The sequence below is a fragment of the Microcaecilia unicolor genome, chromosome 1, assembly GCF_901765095.1.
Source record: "Microcaecilia unicolor chromosome 1, aMicUni1.1, whole genome shotgun sequence".
NCBI classification, from domain to species: Eukaryota; Metazoa; Chordata; class Amphibia; order Gymnophiona; family Siphonopidae; genus Microcaecilia; species Microcaecilia unicolor.
In genome coordinates, this window is record NC_044031.1 from 517,630,178 (window position 1) to 517,647,762 (window position 17,585).

The following is a 17,585-nucleotide window of genomic DNA, read 5'->3' on the forward strand; positions in this document are numbered from 1 at the left end:
GCATGCATCATTGAGGTCATGTGGCCCATCAATCTCAATATCTGCTGAGCTGAAACCTGCTGGCTGCTGCGGACCTGTGAGGCAAGAGTTATTATGGTATCCACCCTCGCTTGAGTAAGGAAGGCCCGAGCTTGCATTGTATTGAGCTGGGATCTTATGTATTCCAATCGGCGAACTGGATGTAGGTGGGACTTGGTGTGGTTGATGACAATCCCCAGTAGCTGCAGCACCTAAATAGTTAGGTACACAGACTCCATGGCTCCTTCCTGAGATGTGCTCTTAACCAACCAATCATCCAGGTAGGGAAACATATACATCACTAGTCTGCGTAGATACTCTGCGACTAACGATAAAAATTCTGGGGCCAGACGCCAGGCCAAATAGCAGAACGTTTTTTTGACCACAAGGAAGTACCAGGAATAGAATCCCTTCCCTTCTTCCTTCCCCTGGTGGCATGGGTTTGACCATTTGGGCCTGTAGATGGGTGAAGATTTTCTCTACTAGTAAGTACCTGCTTGTGCTGGGAACTGATGACTTCATGGCTCTGAGTCAGAGGGTGAAGCACCTGGGTGCACAGGCGGTATTCTAATCGATCTTTCCTGTTGAACGTAAAGACTAAATGCAGGAAGCTCACATCCTGGAGCTAAATGTGTGGCTGCAAGGATGGTGCCCATGCGAGCACTTCAGTTTTCTAGACCATGGGATGATTTTCCAATAGCTTCTGAGCAGTGATGGTGTCCATCTTTCAAGGAAGGAATGAAGTGTCTTCAGTAACAGACTGGCTAAATTACTAAAGAGGGCTTTAAACTAAATTTACGGGGGATGGGTAAGAAAAGCCCCGAAGTCATTAATAACCCTCAAGAAAGCAAGATATCAAATACCCTTATAGAAAGCGGAAAAAAAGAGTAACATCTGGAGAGCTTTGTATACCAATGCCCTTAGTATGGGAAACAAATTTCTAGATCTAGAGGATGCAATGATAGAAGCCAACTTGGATTTAGGAGCGGGCATGGAGATATGATTCACAGAGAACCATGACTGGGATATAGTTATACCTGGTTATAATCTATTTAGGAAGGACAGGGTAAAGGGGTGGAGTGGCGGCATTATACGTTAAGAATAATATTAAAGTGACAGAACTGAAGGACATATGGTGAAGTAAGACGCACTGTGAGTTAAACTGGTAGGAGGGAAAGGAAAATATATTTACATTGGTGTAATATACAGGTCACCTTGACAGAAGAAATGGACAAAGACTTAATTGAAGACATCCACAAGATAGCTAGGAAAGGGGAAGCACTACCAATAGGTGATTTTAATATGCCAGATGTCGACTGGGGCGTCCCTGCTGCTAGAAGCAAAGGGATCTTGGATTCTGTACAAGAATTGTTTCAGCAGCAGGTAATGGAACAACGCAGGATGGAGCTATTCTAGACCTGGTACTTACAAACAGGGAGAATGTTTCTGACGTTATGGTATGAGACAATTAGGCATCTAGTGATGTGGTTCAATATTAAGACAAAGGAAAAGAAGGCTTATTCAAGATTGAAGGTCCTAGATTTCAAAAAGAACCAACTTTGCTGAGATGGGGGAATTTCTCAAGGAACAGTTAGTTGCATGGAAACAGCTGAAGGAAGTAGAACAGCAGTGGGCAAAACTGAAAGGAGCTATTTTAAAGGTGACAACCCTTTATGTTAGAAAATTAAATAAAAGTAAGAGGAAAAGAAGGCACTCTAGTTCTCAAACGAAGTAGCTGAAAAGGTAAGGGAAAGAAGGTTAGCCTTCATATGTTACAAGACGACTCAGAAATAGGAAAACAGACAAAAATATCTGGAAAAGCTGTCTGGAAAGTGAAGAGGCAAATGGAAGAAAAGCTAGCCAATACGGTAAAATTGGGGAACAAGACATCCTTCAGATACGCAAGTGATAGGAGGAAGTGCTATAATAGTATTATGAGGCTCAAAGCTGAGGGGGAGGAATATGTAGAAGTCGATTAAGGATAAAGCTGAACTTCTTAACAATTATTTCTGTTCTGTGTTCACGGATGAAAGGCCGGGGGTAGGACCACAGAAAACAAATACTAATGGGGATGGATGGATGGCAGACCAGGACAGGTTCTCAGAAGACTTGTTTGTGAGGAGCTAGCTAAACTAAAAGTAGACAAAGCGATGGGCCTGATGGGATACAGGGAACTCAATGAGATGTTCTGGCGGCTCCACTGTCTGACCTTTTCAATGCTTCCTTAGAGTCTGGAGTGGTCCCAGAGAAGGGCGGATGTGGTCCCTCTGCACAAGAGCGGAAGTAAGGAGGAGGTTGGGAATTACAGTCTGACCTTGCTGGTGAGTAAACTAATGGAAACACTTCTAAAACGGAGGATTGTGAGGTTTCTCGAATCGAATGGACTGCAGGACCCGAGGCAGAATGGAGGTCTCCAGTTCTGGAGACCGCCCCTACAGAAAGATATAAACAGGATGGAGTCAATCTAGAGGGTGGCTACAAAATTAATAAGCTGTCATAAAACATACAGGGACAGGCTTATGAACCTCAACATGTATAACATGTATACACTGGGAGCGAGAGGATATGATAGAGAGGTTTAAATACCTCAGTGGCAATAATGTATAGGAGGTGAGCCTTTTTCAAATGAAGGAAAGTTCTGGAATAAGAGGGCATAGGATGAAGTTAAGAGGAAATAGTCGTATGAGGAATCGAAGAAAATACTCTTTCATTGAAAGGGTTGTGGATGCGTGGAACGGCCTCCCAGTGGAGGTCGTGAAGACGAGAACTGTGTCAGAATTGAAGAAAATGTGGGACAGGCATGTGGGATCCCTTAACGAAAGGAGGAGTTAGTGGTTACCAAGGATGGGCAGATTGGATGGGCCAAATCAGCTGTCATGTTTCTATGTTTCTCTTGATGGGCAATTTGGAGGTTTCAGACCAATTCAGTACATACCTGAGGCGGACTATTTGAAGAACCCACTGGTCGGAGGTTACAAAGGGCCATATGTGTTGGTAAAAAATTATCCTCCCTCTACCTGGTAAGCGGTCTGGGACGGATACTTGTGAGCAGTTGTGCTCCACTGGAGCCAGTCAAAAAGCTCGTGCCCTGCTTTGACTGAGGAACTAGCTGAGACTTCTGAGGACAGGGACGGCGAGGCCTGGGACGCTGGGCCTGAGTCGCTTGAGCAGAGCAAGTGAGAGGTAAGAACCTATGCCTTTGAGAGTAGTAGAGTTGCCACCTGGCCCCCCTCAGAAAATCTTCTTATTGAAGAAGACGCAGATGGAGAATGCTGAGAAAGAGTGTGGATGGTGTCTGTATATTTCTTAATGAGGTAAACGCCAAGGCATAATATCAAAAACTCTTGGCCCACTTGACAGTGGATTCGATCTCCATGGAATGGTGATGCAGCTGTGCCATCTTGAATCTGGGAGCCTTTTGGATACAATACTACGTATCCACCTTCTTGGGTGTGACATGCACTGGGAAGGGAAAATCCCAGTTCTTCAACAGTGCGTCTTTAAGGATAAGGTGCAATGACACAGTGACCCCTTCCTTAGGAGGAGACTAATTGCCCAGGACATTTTTGCTCTAGGCTCCTCCTCCAACTTAAATGGGATGGCCACAGGCACCTCTCTCGCAAAACAAGTGAAAGAGCACCTCTGATGGAGATTTTCGTCTCCCTTGAAGAGGAAAGGGATCAGATGGTATATCATATGACTCCTTCTCCGAGAAGTAATGTGGATCCTCATCTGATTCCCAAGAATGGTCCCTATCAGACTCTTCCCTATACAACTACTACTACTAATTTCTATAGTGCTACTAGACATACACAGCACTGTACACAATATATGCAGGTACTTTCTCTGTCCCTAGAGGGCTTACAACCTAAATTTTTGTACCTGGGGCAATGGAGGGTTCAGTGACTTGCCCAAGGTCACAAGGAGCTAGAGTGGAAATCGAACCCAGGTTGCCAGCACTGACCTCGGCCTGGTGGAGCGAGGTCCACGCCCCAAAGAGCCCCAAAGTACAGACCTACTCTACCAAAGCTTCCTCCTCCAATGTCGAGATTGGTACTACATGCCCAGACGTTGACACCCTGCAAGGCACCAGCATCGAAGATCTGGGCACCAGCACCAATAGAGCCTCAGAAAGGACATGGGGCTGTTAAGCTGGTGGTGCAAGCGCTCTCGATGCCTGAACAGAAGGCCCCTGCAGTAACAGTAACAGCCCCAGGGTCGGGGCGTGTCCAAGATGGCGGCTCAGCTCTGATTGTGTGCGCTCGAGCTCTCTGGACTTATACTTTAAACTTGTTTCTTTTGTTAAAAAATGCCTCATACAAAGAGGAAAGGCGCGGTAAAGAGCCATCCGCCAACGGTTCTTACCTCTTCGCCGGTTCAGACGACACTGGATCGCTTCACAACAAAGCCCACGTCTAATTCCGACGAGAGTTTGCCCGCTGTGAGCGCCGACGAAGGAACGACGGCTCACTTGGGCTCAGAGATCTTTTTATCCCCGCCGGATATTAATCGACCACCTTGTCCAGCTCGTAGTCGGCAGTGGATGTCGGATCTAGCTGCTTCGGAAGTCGAAGCGGCGGATCTGTATGTGGCGGCTCCACCCCTAAGCGGACTGAGAAGACAACTGTGGAACAGCAAGCTCCCCAGGTGGTTACGCTGGAATTGATCTGGACCGCTATCCAAGAACTGACTCAAACGGTAGCGAACACGGTAAAAGAGACTTCTTTGCTTGTAAGTAAAGTTGATGTCTTGACTGAAACTATGGATAACTTTAAAATAGATACTACTTCAAAAATAGATTCGATCCAATAAGAAATAACGCTGAAACTGACTAATACTGCTTTGATTAAAGATAAATTGATGACTTTGAGAAAGATTGAACAACTTGAAAATTTTAATAAGCGCTTGAACCTAAGGATATTAAGTTTTCCTGTTATAACTGGCTTGAGTCCGATGGAATTGTTCCGTAAATATTTAATTGAAAATCTACAATATTCCCCCTCTCATATTCCTCCTGTCAATAAGATTTTTTATGTTCCTTTGCCTAAAAACAAAGAGGGAGAATTGAAGGAGATAAGTAATCAAGCTAATTCACAAGAGGACAAGCAGGAAATACAAGATCTTTCAGCGTTCTTGGAACAGTCTTTTTCAGTAGTTTCACATTGATAGACTCTATTGATATCATTAGTCTTCGAACAAGATCTTAACGCAATATTAAAAATGTATTTCAAAAACTCAATGAAATCTTTTTGTGGATCCAGGGTCTGGATTTATCCAGACGTAACTAAAACTACCCAAGACAGGAGAAAGTTATTTCTAGCGCTAAGAGAGGAGACAAGGGCAATTGGAGCCTCTTTTTTGTTATCCTATCCTTGTAAATGTATAGTGAAGTATCTTAATGTAAAATATGTTTTCTTTGAGCCGGACCAGCTAAAATCTTTCTTGGAACAAAAGCGGGTCCTTAATGTATCCCCAGCGTAACAATTTAACAACTGATTAATGTTTATTATGGTGGATTAATGAGCCAGGCCACTTTCTTTATTATTTCTTATTATATAAGATTTTTTCCTTTATTTTTTACTAGACATGTCCCCCCTCCCTCCCTTTCTTATGTGGTCTAAGGAAGAGTAAAAATTGTATCTTCTTTTTTTTTTTTTCTTAAATTCTTCTATATCTTTTGCTTCTCTATGTTTCTAAATACAAGTTGTAATGCTTGTTAATTATAAATAAATGAATAATAAAAAAATAAAAAAAAACCAGTAACAGCCCCAGCTCCTCTCAGCATGCTCCGGAACTGCTCATCAAAAGTGGGCATCTGCAAAGGCATGGGAGCCAGGGAGAGGCAGACATCGATGCCGAGGACTGGGATTCTCAATGACTTGTACACCGGCACCTCTTCTAAGGAGGGGGAGGGTTCCTCCTGGATCTGGTGCTTCTCTGCGATCAGTGAATCCAGTGTCTCGGTGTTCCCGGCACTGTGCGTTGACGATGACCAGTGCTTATGCTTCCTGGGCTTCCCAATGCATAGAGCCTCGATTCCCCAGTGCCAACAAGGATGATGCCAAATCTGTGCGTGTCCTCTGTGTCAGGTCCAATGCTGACCGATCCTGGGGCCTGCTATCAGCGCCTGGTGTCGACACAGGTGGAGACCCATTCAATGCCGGTGCACTCCCAGTGGATACTGAAGTCTAAGCAGCTATGGTGGTCAATGTCGCCGGTGCCGAAGTCGATGGTCCAGCCTTTGAGGAACCAAAAAGTTGCTCTCTTTGAGCCAGTCACACCTGCTGAGCTCTCACCTAAACTTTTACACAGAGATCAAAATCAGAGGGGACATGATATAACCCAAGGCACCCGATTCACCAATTGTGCGGGTCCATGGCTGAAATCACATGTCTACACTTGGTGCACCATTTGAAGCCACTGGGTGTCTTCTAGGTCATCAAAAAAGAATCTCGGCCAAATTTAACTCCTTAATCTTGAGCTCTCAAAAAGGGGCACATACAAACTGAGGTCGAGGCTGCGGCCTAAACCAAGCAGCCACACCTGAAAATAAAGAAAACCTTAAAAGGGCCGAAAAATCCTACAAAAAATACACGGGGTTGGGAAAGTAATAAAAATGAGAAAAATATAAGTAAAATAATAAAGAAACCTGCACGTGAATGCACTCTTATCGAAAAGAAGCATGGAGGACCCACGCTCGCTCATCGGGCGGGAAGGCATCAGTACACGTACAATGGAACGCTGCTAGAATTTTCTACTTCACTCGCCATCAGTGTCCACACCGAGCTCTGTCGGATGATGTCACTCAGATGCGAGAATAAGACGGCCTTGCTTGACTTCAGATCAAGGTCCATTGAGTACAGCATCCTGTCTCTGACAGCAGCCATTCTGGGTCACAACTACCCAACACATCTGGACCTGGACTGGACATGATACTAGGGATTTAACTTCCTTCAACAGGTAGGCACGTTACTTGGTTTTGCTACAATGAGTTTTAAAGAAGCTCTTGAAGGCTGTGTATTGGCAAAGCTAGTCCTCCTTTGGGGTGTGTGTATACTGCAGGAGTCCAAATATCACCTTAGTGTGGTCTCTTTGTATTCCTGAAGGGGGAAAGAAATATCCTTGACCATCTTCTGGAAAACAATGGATAGATCAAGTCCTCTGGGTGTGGGGTACTGTGAGGCAGCTTAGGAAACGTTTCTGAAAGCAATTTGGTCAATTCCTTGTGAACTCAGGAAAATCATCTCAGAAAGCTGAAAATGGGTCCTGATCCTCACTCACAGAGACCACAGAAATCTAGATGACCGTGGGCAAGGTTACTAGCATGTGGATGATTATCTACTCTTGCTTCCCCATCTCAAATAAGGGAAAGATGGACTTGTAAGGACCACACTCTTTACATTTAGAAAGAATATGCTTGCTAGCAATCTTACCAGGCAGCAGAGGCAATTAACTCTGAAGAGCATTCAGTACTGGAGGCATATGTTAGAAGAGTTTTCTAACCATCTGCATAAAGATACTCATGTTCTGAAAACAATCTGTATGAACTTATTTATGAACTGTGGAATTTGTAGCCAAAGGATAAGGTTAAGGCAGCTAACATAGCTGAGTTTTAAAAGGGTTTATAATTAGACAATTCCTGGAGGAAGAGCTCATAATCAATTATTAACCATGTAGGTTGGAAAGCCACTGCTTCTATCTGAATACGGACAATAAAGATTGAATCTGCTCTTTGTGATCTTGCTGGGTACTTATGACCTGGCCTGACCCGTCAGGATATTGGGCTTGATGGAGCTTTGGTCTGACCCAATATGGTACATCTTAAATTCTTATTACTTACTAGACTTTTTGCAATTTGAGACAACAGAGGTGCATGCAGATCTTCCATCTTATAGCCCCTGGACAGCAGTGCAATCTGAGATATCTGGGTACAGTTAGGATAGTTAGGGTCTTCCTGGTGAACACACAAAACACTTGTAGCAGGAAGTTATGTAAGGGAAAGGGATGGGACTTATATATCGCCTTTCTGTGGTTTTTCCAACTACATTCAAAGCGGTTTACATATTATATACAGGAACTTATTTGTACCTGGGACAATGGAGGGTTAAGTAACTTGCCCAGAGTCACAAGGAGCTGCAGTGGGAATCAAACCCAGTTCCCCAGGATCAGAGTCCACTGCGCTAACCATTAGGCTACTCCTCCACTCCATTTATTACCTCTACTTGCATCATCTGTCAGTCCATCATGAGGAACAAAGAACTGGAAAGGTTTCAATCAGTCCTAGTCAGGGAGGGAGAAAGGCTCAATTTTATTTTTTTTTTAATGGCTGGGGAGGGAGCCTACAGGCAGCAGCTATTAAGAAGAAAAAGAACCAAAGTGATCTCTAAGGAAGCCTGAGCAGCTCAGTGAAAAAAAGCTACAAGAGCACAGGAATGTGTCCATGTGGCAGAAAGAGACTGAGGGCCCAGCAAGGTGGCAGCAGCACAAAAATCCTGTATATGTGCAGTAACCCTTCCCAATTTCTCTGACCTCTAGAGGGCTGCTCTGAGTCATCCCACTCATATGACTAATTTCCTGCTTGTCAGAGAATCAATCAAATGTAATTAAAAACAATTTAATATTTATTGAAAAGCATTTTGAAAGACATTTATTGAAACGCACTTTGAAAGACACTTCTTATATACAGATGACCCTTTTCAAAATCCATTCCAAAAGGTGGTCCATCCATTCCAAAATGAGGGGTGGTCCAAACAAAACCTATCACCTGAACACTCTAGTCATCTGAAAGGTGGGAAATACTGATGTTAGGGAGATTTTCTAAATGGAAATTTATGACTGAAATTTCTCTATGAGTTATAAGGATGAATCACCCTTCTAAATTTTTATACTACTGGTAAAATATCTGCTCATAGCATGACCATTTAAAAATGCCATGCTTTTCTATCATAAATCCCTTTGTTCAACTACTGGAAATGGTATTTATTACCTACAAAGGAGGGAGAAATTGTTTTTAAAACGTCACTTGGGACCAGCCATATGACATAATGACAGTTCTGCATATTGCCAAGGAGTTCAATTCCCAGATCCACTTCTTGAGTTTACAGTTTTCACTGCCCCTGGGAGGCTACTGTTGCACAATATCACAAATGTGCCTGCTATTATGAGTAAAAATGAGACGGAAAATGAGGCAGCTTTCAAATAAGTTGAAAACTCAAAGGTAACCTGCCAGGTCAAAGAATTTAGAACAGCCATCTTGTTTTCTGACATTCTAGTTACCACAAAAGAACTTCTTCCAGCGTAAAAGGGATAACACACTGTGAAAACAGATCTCAGAGGACATTATAATGGAGGAGTAGCCTAGTGGTTAGTGCAGTGGACTTTGATCCTGGGGAACTGAATTCGATTCCCACTGCAGCTCCTTGTGACTCTGGGCAAGTCACTTAACCCTCCACTGCCCCTGGTACAAAATAAGTACCTGAATACATGTAAATCGCTTTGAATGTAGTTGCAAAAACCTCAGAAAGGCGGTATATCAAGTCCCATTTCCCTTTCCCTTCCCATTATAAAATGTATTCACCATTTAATATTACGTAAATTGTACTAATTTGCTATTTACAAGCAAGATACTGTTTCTGGAAGAACACAAGAAGGTATAAACTGAATACAGTATCTAAAGAGGCACAAATGGTAGTTATGGTTATTTTAAAAAGAAACTGAAATCTGACTCTGACCAAAGATGAAAATGCTGATATAGTTCAGTTTTAATATTGCCTCTAACTTCACATAATGCGCTTATTTTTAAACACAGCAGTTCTGCCACTTCAAGCACCCATGAACTGACTACAGAAGACTGTACAGTCATTAACAACTATCCTACCTCAATGCAAATGTAAAGATATTTACTACCATTAATGTAGGGAAAATACCTGTCCACTTAAATATGTTACATACATACAACAACAGAAAACAAGTTGATGGGAGAAACAAAAAAGTGAAAATGCAAACCTTTGATTGTACATGCCCCGAAAGTTGTAATTTGCTCGTTGATTCAGCATTGGTTTTGGGTCTAATGGCCTATAGATGGCAGGCTCTCCCCTTTTCATGGCAAGGCCATTGAGCTCCACTGTTGGGGTTATACTGCCTGTAGGGGGAAAAAAGTGCAAAAGGAAATAATTTCACACCAATTCATACAATATATTTATAGTAGCAGTTCTGTATAAAATAAACTTTTTCAAGGAATATTAGCCTTTTATTCTTCTAAATTTATACCAAAGCAGAAATTATCAAAACACAGTACTAAACAATAAAAACGCATGAAACTGGAGAAGAAACAAATATTCTGTGCCACATCTTATTACTAACTTGAGAAAAGAATAGGATGTGTGAGACGAAAGAGCCCATTTCTCAAATTCTTTACATAATCAAGAAGGAAAAAGCTTTTGGGGTAAAGAACAACAGAACCATTAACAAGGGAAGAAATGCTTTCAGATTACTTATGGACTTCACAGTATTAGAAAGTCAAACTACACTAAGAACATAAGAGTTGCCATACGGAGACAGACAGAAGGTCCATCAAGCCCAGTATCTGTTTCCAACAGTAGCCAATCCAGGTCACAGGTACCTGTCAAGATCCCAAAATGGTAAAACAGATTTTGTACTGCTTATCATAGAAATAAGCAGTGGATTTTCCCAAGTCCAATTCCCAGACTTTTCTTTTAGGAAATTATCCAAACCTTTTTTAAACCCTGCTAAGCTAACTGCTTTAACCACATTATTCAGCAACAAATTCAAGAGTTGAATTAACTGAGTAAAGAAATATTTTCTCCAATTTGTTTTAAATTTACTATTTAGAAGCTACATTAAAGTGCCTCCTAGTCCTAGTATTTTTGGAAAGAGTAACCAAGAGATTTACATCTATCTGTTCTACTCAAATTTTATAGACCTCTATCATATCTCCCCCTCAGCTGTCTCTTCTCCAAGCTGAAGAGTCCTAGCCGCTTTAGCCTTTCCTTTATAGGAAGTCATCCCATTACCCTTCATCATTTTTGTCACCCTTCTCTATACATTTTCTAGGTTCCACTATCAAGCTCATTTTCAAAGCACTTAGCCTCCCAAAGTTCCATAGAAACCTATGGAACTTAGCCTCCCAAAGTGCTTTGAAAATATGCCTCTAAATCTTTTTGAGATGTGGTGACCAGAATTGCACACAGTATTCGAGGTGCAATCTAACCATGGAACAATACAAAGAAATTATAACATTCTCATTTATGTTTTCTATTCCTTTCCTAATAGTTCCTAACATTGTATTTGGTTTCTTATCTGCCGCTGCACACTGAGCAGAGGATTTCAACATATCATCAACGATGACACCTAGATCCTTTTCCTGGGGTGGTGACTCCTAATGTGGAACCTTATATCACATAGCTATAGTTTGGGGTTCCTCTTTCCCACATCTATCACTTTGCACTTATATTAAACATCATCTGCCAATTGATTTTTACAACATGCAGGGATGGATGTTTATACGCTGACTAGGTGTGATAGGAGCATCCAACTTTAAAAATGGCAACATCTAAAAATATCAAAGGGCCAACAAAGCAAAATATACATCTGTCAGACACACATCTTACTCGTGTGTGTCTGTATTTCAAACCATAGGAGTGTAGTGCATGTGTACCTTTTCAGAAACATATACACCTATATGTGTTCAAGAACAGAGCCCATAAACCAGGGCTTTCCAAACTGTGGGTTGTGACCCCAAATGGGCTATCCATAGAAACATCATCAACCCATGCCTATGGAGGTCGAATGATTTCTGTGGTGGTGATAATGGGATCGTGGCCACAGAAAGTTTGATAAGCACTGCCGTAAACATTTGGCAGAATCAATTTGGGGGGGGGGGGAAGAAAAAAAGGGGGACTAAGACAGCAACCTTTCTTAATGCCTCCTATAGAGTGCTCCCCAAAATGAGCACTTAAAAAAAAAAAACTAGACATCCCAAGGAACATCTGCAAATCTTAAGTTTCAGAACGATGAGCACAGCTGTGCATTCCCCTTCTAAAGTCCAACAACTGTACAAGCACAAATATTTCAATAAACTTGCCTGAAAAGAGCAAATTGGAAATTCTAGCAGTATCTAACCGCACATGCGCTGGTGCCTTCCCGCCCAATGCACAAGCGCAGGTCCTCCAATGAGGTGAAAAAGCAAAAAGGCTACAACTAAATTCAACTCCTAGAGGAAGTGAGAGTGTATGTGAGAATATGCTGTCCTCAGAGAACACCAGCAACAGGTAAATATCTTTGCTTTCTCCGAGGACAAGCAAGCCTTCATATTCTCACATCTGGGAATCCCTAGCTACCAGGAACACCAAAAATAAGAAAGCTAGGATAACTGAGTCTTGAAACATCAAGACTAAGACTTCAATCATCCTTAAACTATATATACTAGCTGTATAGGTGCAGCCTGGAACAAAATAAAACAGGGCCTAGGAGGGTCGAGTTGGATTCTACACACCAAACAAATTCTGCAGAACTGCCTGTTGTCCATAATGGCCCCAGAGGTCAAAAGTCAGCTTTTGCTTTGGTCTAATTCTGGGTTCCTTTCTCTGGTCCTGGGTCCACTTCTAAGGGGCAGTGGGTTTTGAAGCACAGTAACACAACACACCAATGTGACTTGGAAAAGGTATTTTATCTTGAAATAGGCTTACAGCCCTTAGGGCAGAAAGATAATACAGCACTACTTCTGTGCATCTCAGGGTCTGCCTGTCTCTCTGATTCTGTGTGTTTATCGTCAGTGAATGAGAGTCTGTCCTTCTGTCATGGCTGAGGAGGAGGATGTGTGTGGAATCCCTGCAGGTAGGAGGGGGGGTGTGGATGTGTGTCTCAAGGTGTGTGTCTTTTTCTCTTTGTCCCTCTCTGGGTTTAAACTGAATTTTTTTCCCACACACCAGCCTGTGATATAATTTGGTTTGTTTTACCAAGGAGGTGTGCATCCCTGTGAAGGCACAGTTTATAGAGACAGTGGTTTATTTCTATTGTTCTCCTGAGCATGGATTCTTGTCTGTTTTATTGCTGGGAAGCATAGATGTTAAAACATCCAGAGGCAGGAGACATTCTGTCTTTCACTGACATTCCCAGGGAACAGACTTGGGGTGGGGGGGAGAGAGAGAATGTCAAAGCTGCTCTCCCAGAGGCTTTTGGCTGACACTCAGAGTAGGCCCTGAAGCCTCAGTTAAGCTAATTTTCAGGGTTTATGCAGACACCTGTCCAAACCGACTGTCAGACATCCTGTAGTGGAAACTGAATGTGTGGACTGAAGACCACATCGCAGCATTGCAAATCTCCTCTATGGAGATCTCAAGTGGGCTACCGACGCAGCCATGGCTCTGACATTGTAAGCTGTGACATGACCCTCAAGAGTCAGACCAGCTTGAGCATAAGCAAAGGAGATGCAAACTGCTATCTCATTTGAAAGTGTGTGTTTGCCAATGGCCACCTTCAACCTATTGGAGTCAAAAGAAACAAAAAGCTGGGTGGACTGTCTATGGGTTCGAGTCCACTCCAAATAGAAGGCTAGGGCTTGCTTGCAGTCTAAAGTATGCAGTACACTTTCACCAAGATGGGCATGAGGTTTTGGGAAAAATATTAGCAGAACAATTGACTGATTAAGATGGAACTCTGGGTGCGTGCGGAAGGCTACTCTGTTGTGGTGAAATTTAATATACAGTGGATGAGCTACCAGGGCCTGGAGCTCACTGATTCTGTGAAATGAAGTGACCGCCATCAGAAACACAACTTTCCAGGTCAACAAGTTCAGATGACAGGTGTTCAGAGGCTCAAAAGGAGTTTTCATCAGCTGGGTGAGGACTATGCTGAAATCCCATGACACAGTAATAGGTTTGGTAGGAGGCTTTGTCAGCACCAAACCTCTCATGCAGTGAACAACTAAAGGCTGCACAGAGATGGGCTCACCTCCTACCCGGTGATGGTAAGTGCCAACTGCACTGAGACAAACCCTTACAGAGTTGGTTATCAAACCACTCAGAGAGGTGTAGTAGGTATTCAAGCAGTTTATGTGTACGGCAAGAAAAGGGATCTAAGGCACTGCCCTTACATCAGATGTCAAACCACTTCCATTTAAAAGAGTAACACCTCTTAGTGGAATCTTTCCTGGAAGTCAGCAAGATACGGGAGACACCCTCAGGCAATCCCAGGGGCTTGAATTCTACACTCTCTACATCCAAGCCTTGAGGGACAGGGATTGGAGGTTGGGATTGCATGTTCTTTCCTATGCTAGGCCTGTTACTAAGGGCTAGGCCTGCTACTAAGGCCTGACATTGCTCAGTTTGGTTCTCACAAGTTGGCCTAACAAGTTAGCATCTTTGTAACATACAGTGCTTTCTCAGGAGCTGAGAACAGACACTTCACAGATGCACATTTGGCTGCAGCTGAGTAACGTTGGGACATGCTAAGAGACAGACTGGCGATACACAGTGAGCCTAACATGTCCAGAATGTTACATTTGTGGGGAAAGAGACAGAGAGAGGACACAAGAGTATTGTTCTATGCCCTGTAGCTAACTACATGCTGTGCACGCAGAACTGATAGCTAACTAGCCAATGACCACCGACTGTCCATGTGAACCCACATCAGGAGAGAGTGATATAATACAGGAATATCCATATATGGCACAGGCTAGTTTCTGATTTCTAGTTTGGGAGAAATCACATGATTTATGAGAAGCGTAACTTGCAACAGTATATATGTAATTGCTGGGACAGTGTTAGCTGAGCAGACTTTGTTAGCCAGTTTTTGCGTCTTGCTTTTGTTGTCTGACAACCTGCTCCAGGGAGAGAACAATTTATTTTGTATCTGACTTAGTGATATATCAATAAAGATTTATTTTTGGTTTGCCAAAACACCTAAGTCTGCTTCTCTCTCTTATTTTTACAGCCTATGAGGCTGTAGTGTTTTCCCTCCCTGTGGGGGCTAAGGGATAGTAAAAACACAGGATGCAAAAGGGAAGCCTTGTTCCATGTGATGAGAGTAGGAAACAGTGCAATCTCCATGGATCTTCAGAGGACTACTCCAGAAGAAGAGGGAACCAGATGTGTTGCAACCAGTAAGGAGCAATCAGAATCATGAAACCCTGATCTTATTTATTTATTTTGACATTTATATCCCACGTTATTCCAAACATACTTGAGTTCAATGTGGCTTACAATAAATAAAACAGGTAAGAGTTACAATATCAAACAAAATATCAAGTAAGAACAGAGTAGCACAAATAAAAACTAATTACTAAACCATTGATAGACAGTTACAATCCAACACACTCCATCAATGGGTAGAAACCTAACAAAGAGGAAAGTTTTCAGTCTTTTGCGAAATACCAAGTAATCAAACTGACCCTTGATTGCCACTTGCAGTGAGAGTTCCACTACTTAGCACCTTGGTTTCTAAAGTCTGTGTAGTGAACCGACTTATTGCAATCTGGAAGATGAAGTCTACAGTAGTCCCTAGGACTAGAGGTTATGTTGCGTACGGAAATAGTTATTAAGGGCTGCATGTAATCCGGTGTCATGTCATATAATATCTGAAAGACAAAAACACATCATTTTAAAATAATCCCGGCTTTAATGGGCAGCTGGTGCAGCTTGTATAATAAGGAGTGGCTCTATCAAAACGTGATACCTTGAGGACAAGCCTAGCTACAGTTTTTGGGGCCACTTGCAGCCTTTTTAGAATACCCTCCTTACATCCAGCATAGATGGAATTGCAGTAATTGAACTGAGTTAAAACCAAAGATTGAACAAGCAGTCTAAAGATATCAGGCGAGAAAAATTATCTTATTCTCCTCAGCTTCCAAAGAGAGTCTTCACTACTGAAGAAACCTGAGGCTCGAACATGAGGTGACTGTCAATTAATACACCCAGTACCCTAAGCAATATATAGGGGGTAGGACACTGTCAATGGTAAAATTATTATATACGGTACGGTCGAAGGGGTTGGTAACCACAAGAAATTTAGTCTTATCTCTAAACTTAAATTTGGAAGCCCAGGATTCTAACAAATCAAGAACAAACCTAATCTAAGGGGCAGTTTCTGGAAGACCAGTCTTGAAAGGGATATAGATTGTGGCATCGTCTGCATAAATGAAAGTGCAGAACCCTGCTGCCTGCAGTGTTTCACCTAATGGAGCCATAACATTGAACAGGACTGGAGATAGCGGCGAGCCCTGTGGCACTCCGCAGTCAGCAGACCAGGATGATGAAAGAGAACCTGACTTCACCTGGTATAATCTAGATTTTAGGAAGCCGCAGAATCATTGGTGAACCTTCCCACACAGTCCAAATCAGTCCAACAGGCCTAAAAATCAACTCATGATCAACAAGGTCAAAGGCACTTGACATATCAAACTGCATCACTAAAAACTTAAAGCGTAGACTGATTGCTTTCCTAAAATCAGATTTAAAGGTGGTCAAGACTATCTCGGTACTATAACAAGGCCTAAAGCCTGACTGGGATTTATGCAAGAGGGAGAAAGAGGAAAGGTGATTCACAAGATAAGTACCAACTATTCCCTCCATTATCTTAGTCAAAAATGGAACAGAAGAAACAGGCCTGTAATTAATAACGTTTCCCAATAAAGTCGAGGTGCTCTTAGGGATCAGTGTAAGTATTATGGAATCTTTCTGCTGAGTCAACATACACAAGTCAACATACACAAGATATGAGCTTGAAGGTTGTCAATGAATCAGGCAAGCATCCAGAAGGCAATGTGAGGAAGCATACTTTGTGAGAAAGGATTTGAGAATCTCATGAATAGGTAGCAGAAAAGAGGACCACAGTTGGTCAGATGCAATACCAACATCCAGACTAGGTTGTTGATGCAAGATTGAGCGCTAGTGGACTTAAGTTGCAGTACAGACCCCCTAATTTTAGTCTACTTTTGCCTGAGTTTCAGCAAAGACTTCTCTATGAGAGGTATGGTAGGATACATATACAGAAGACCCTCCCCTCAATGTAGGAGAAAGGCATCTAACGCTAGTCTGCCACGTGACCCGAGCATGGAGCAGAACGGAGGGACTCTGTTGTTGAGATGAGTGGCAAAAAGATCCACCAAGGAGGTTCCCCACTCTTGGAAGATCTTCCAGGCTATGCGCCCATGTTTATAGACCACTCATGGAGACCATGTGATGTGCTGAGGGGAACAGACACGCTCTCCTGTTCCTCTCCGGGTTCCCCACAGCTTACTTATATTTTTTTCACCAGTAAACCGGACCAAATTTTATTTTATTTTGGATCTCTAAGTCCACTGGTGTGTGGACAACTTTGTTACGCGTGGCAACATCATTATGCCTGGGAAAGCTTCCAAAAAAAGAGCATGAGAAATCACGAAGCGGTGGAGAAACAAAGATGGCGGTGGCGGGGAGTACCACAATTCCAGTCTGTTTGCCTGCCCAACTTACCCAGCTCACGGAGGCAGTAGAAAACGCTCTTGAACCAAAACTGGGTCAGCTCTCCAGTCAGCTATCTAATGTGAAATTACTGACACAAGACGCACA

The 17,585-nt window shown here is 42.7% G+C and overlaps 1 protein-coding gene across 3 annotated transcripts in view; it reads right to left on the bottom strand.

Annotated features, from left to right (window-relative positions):
* The window catches only part of STAU2 (staufen double-stranded RNA binding protein 2), a 447,934-nt gene that overhangs the window by 354,348 nt on the left and 76,001 nt on the right, over positions 1-17,585 (bottom strand). For all 3 annotated transcript variants that reach the window (XM_030215580.1, XM_030215586.1, XM_030215579.1), the window contains exon 5: positions 10,024-10,159. In XM_030215580.1, the coding sequence (XP_030071440.1) occupies positions 10,024-10,159 (136 nt within the window). The remainder of the gene's footprint in view (positions 1-10,023; positions 10,160-17,585) is intronic.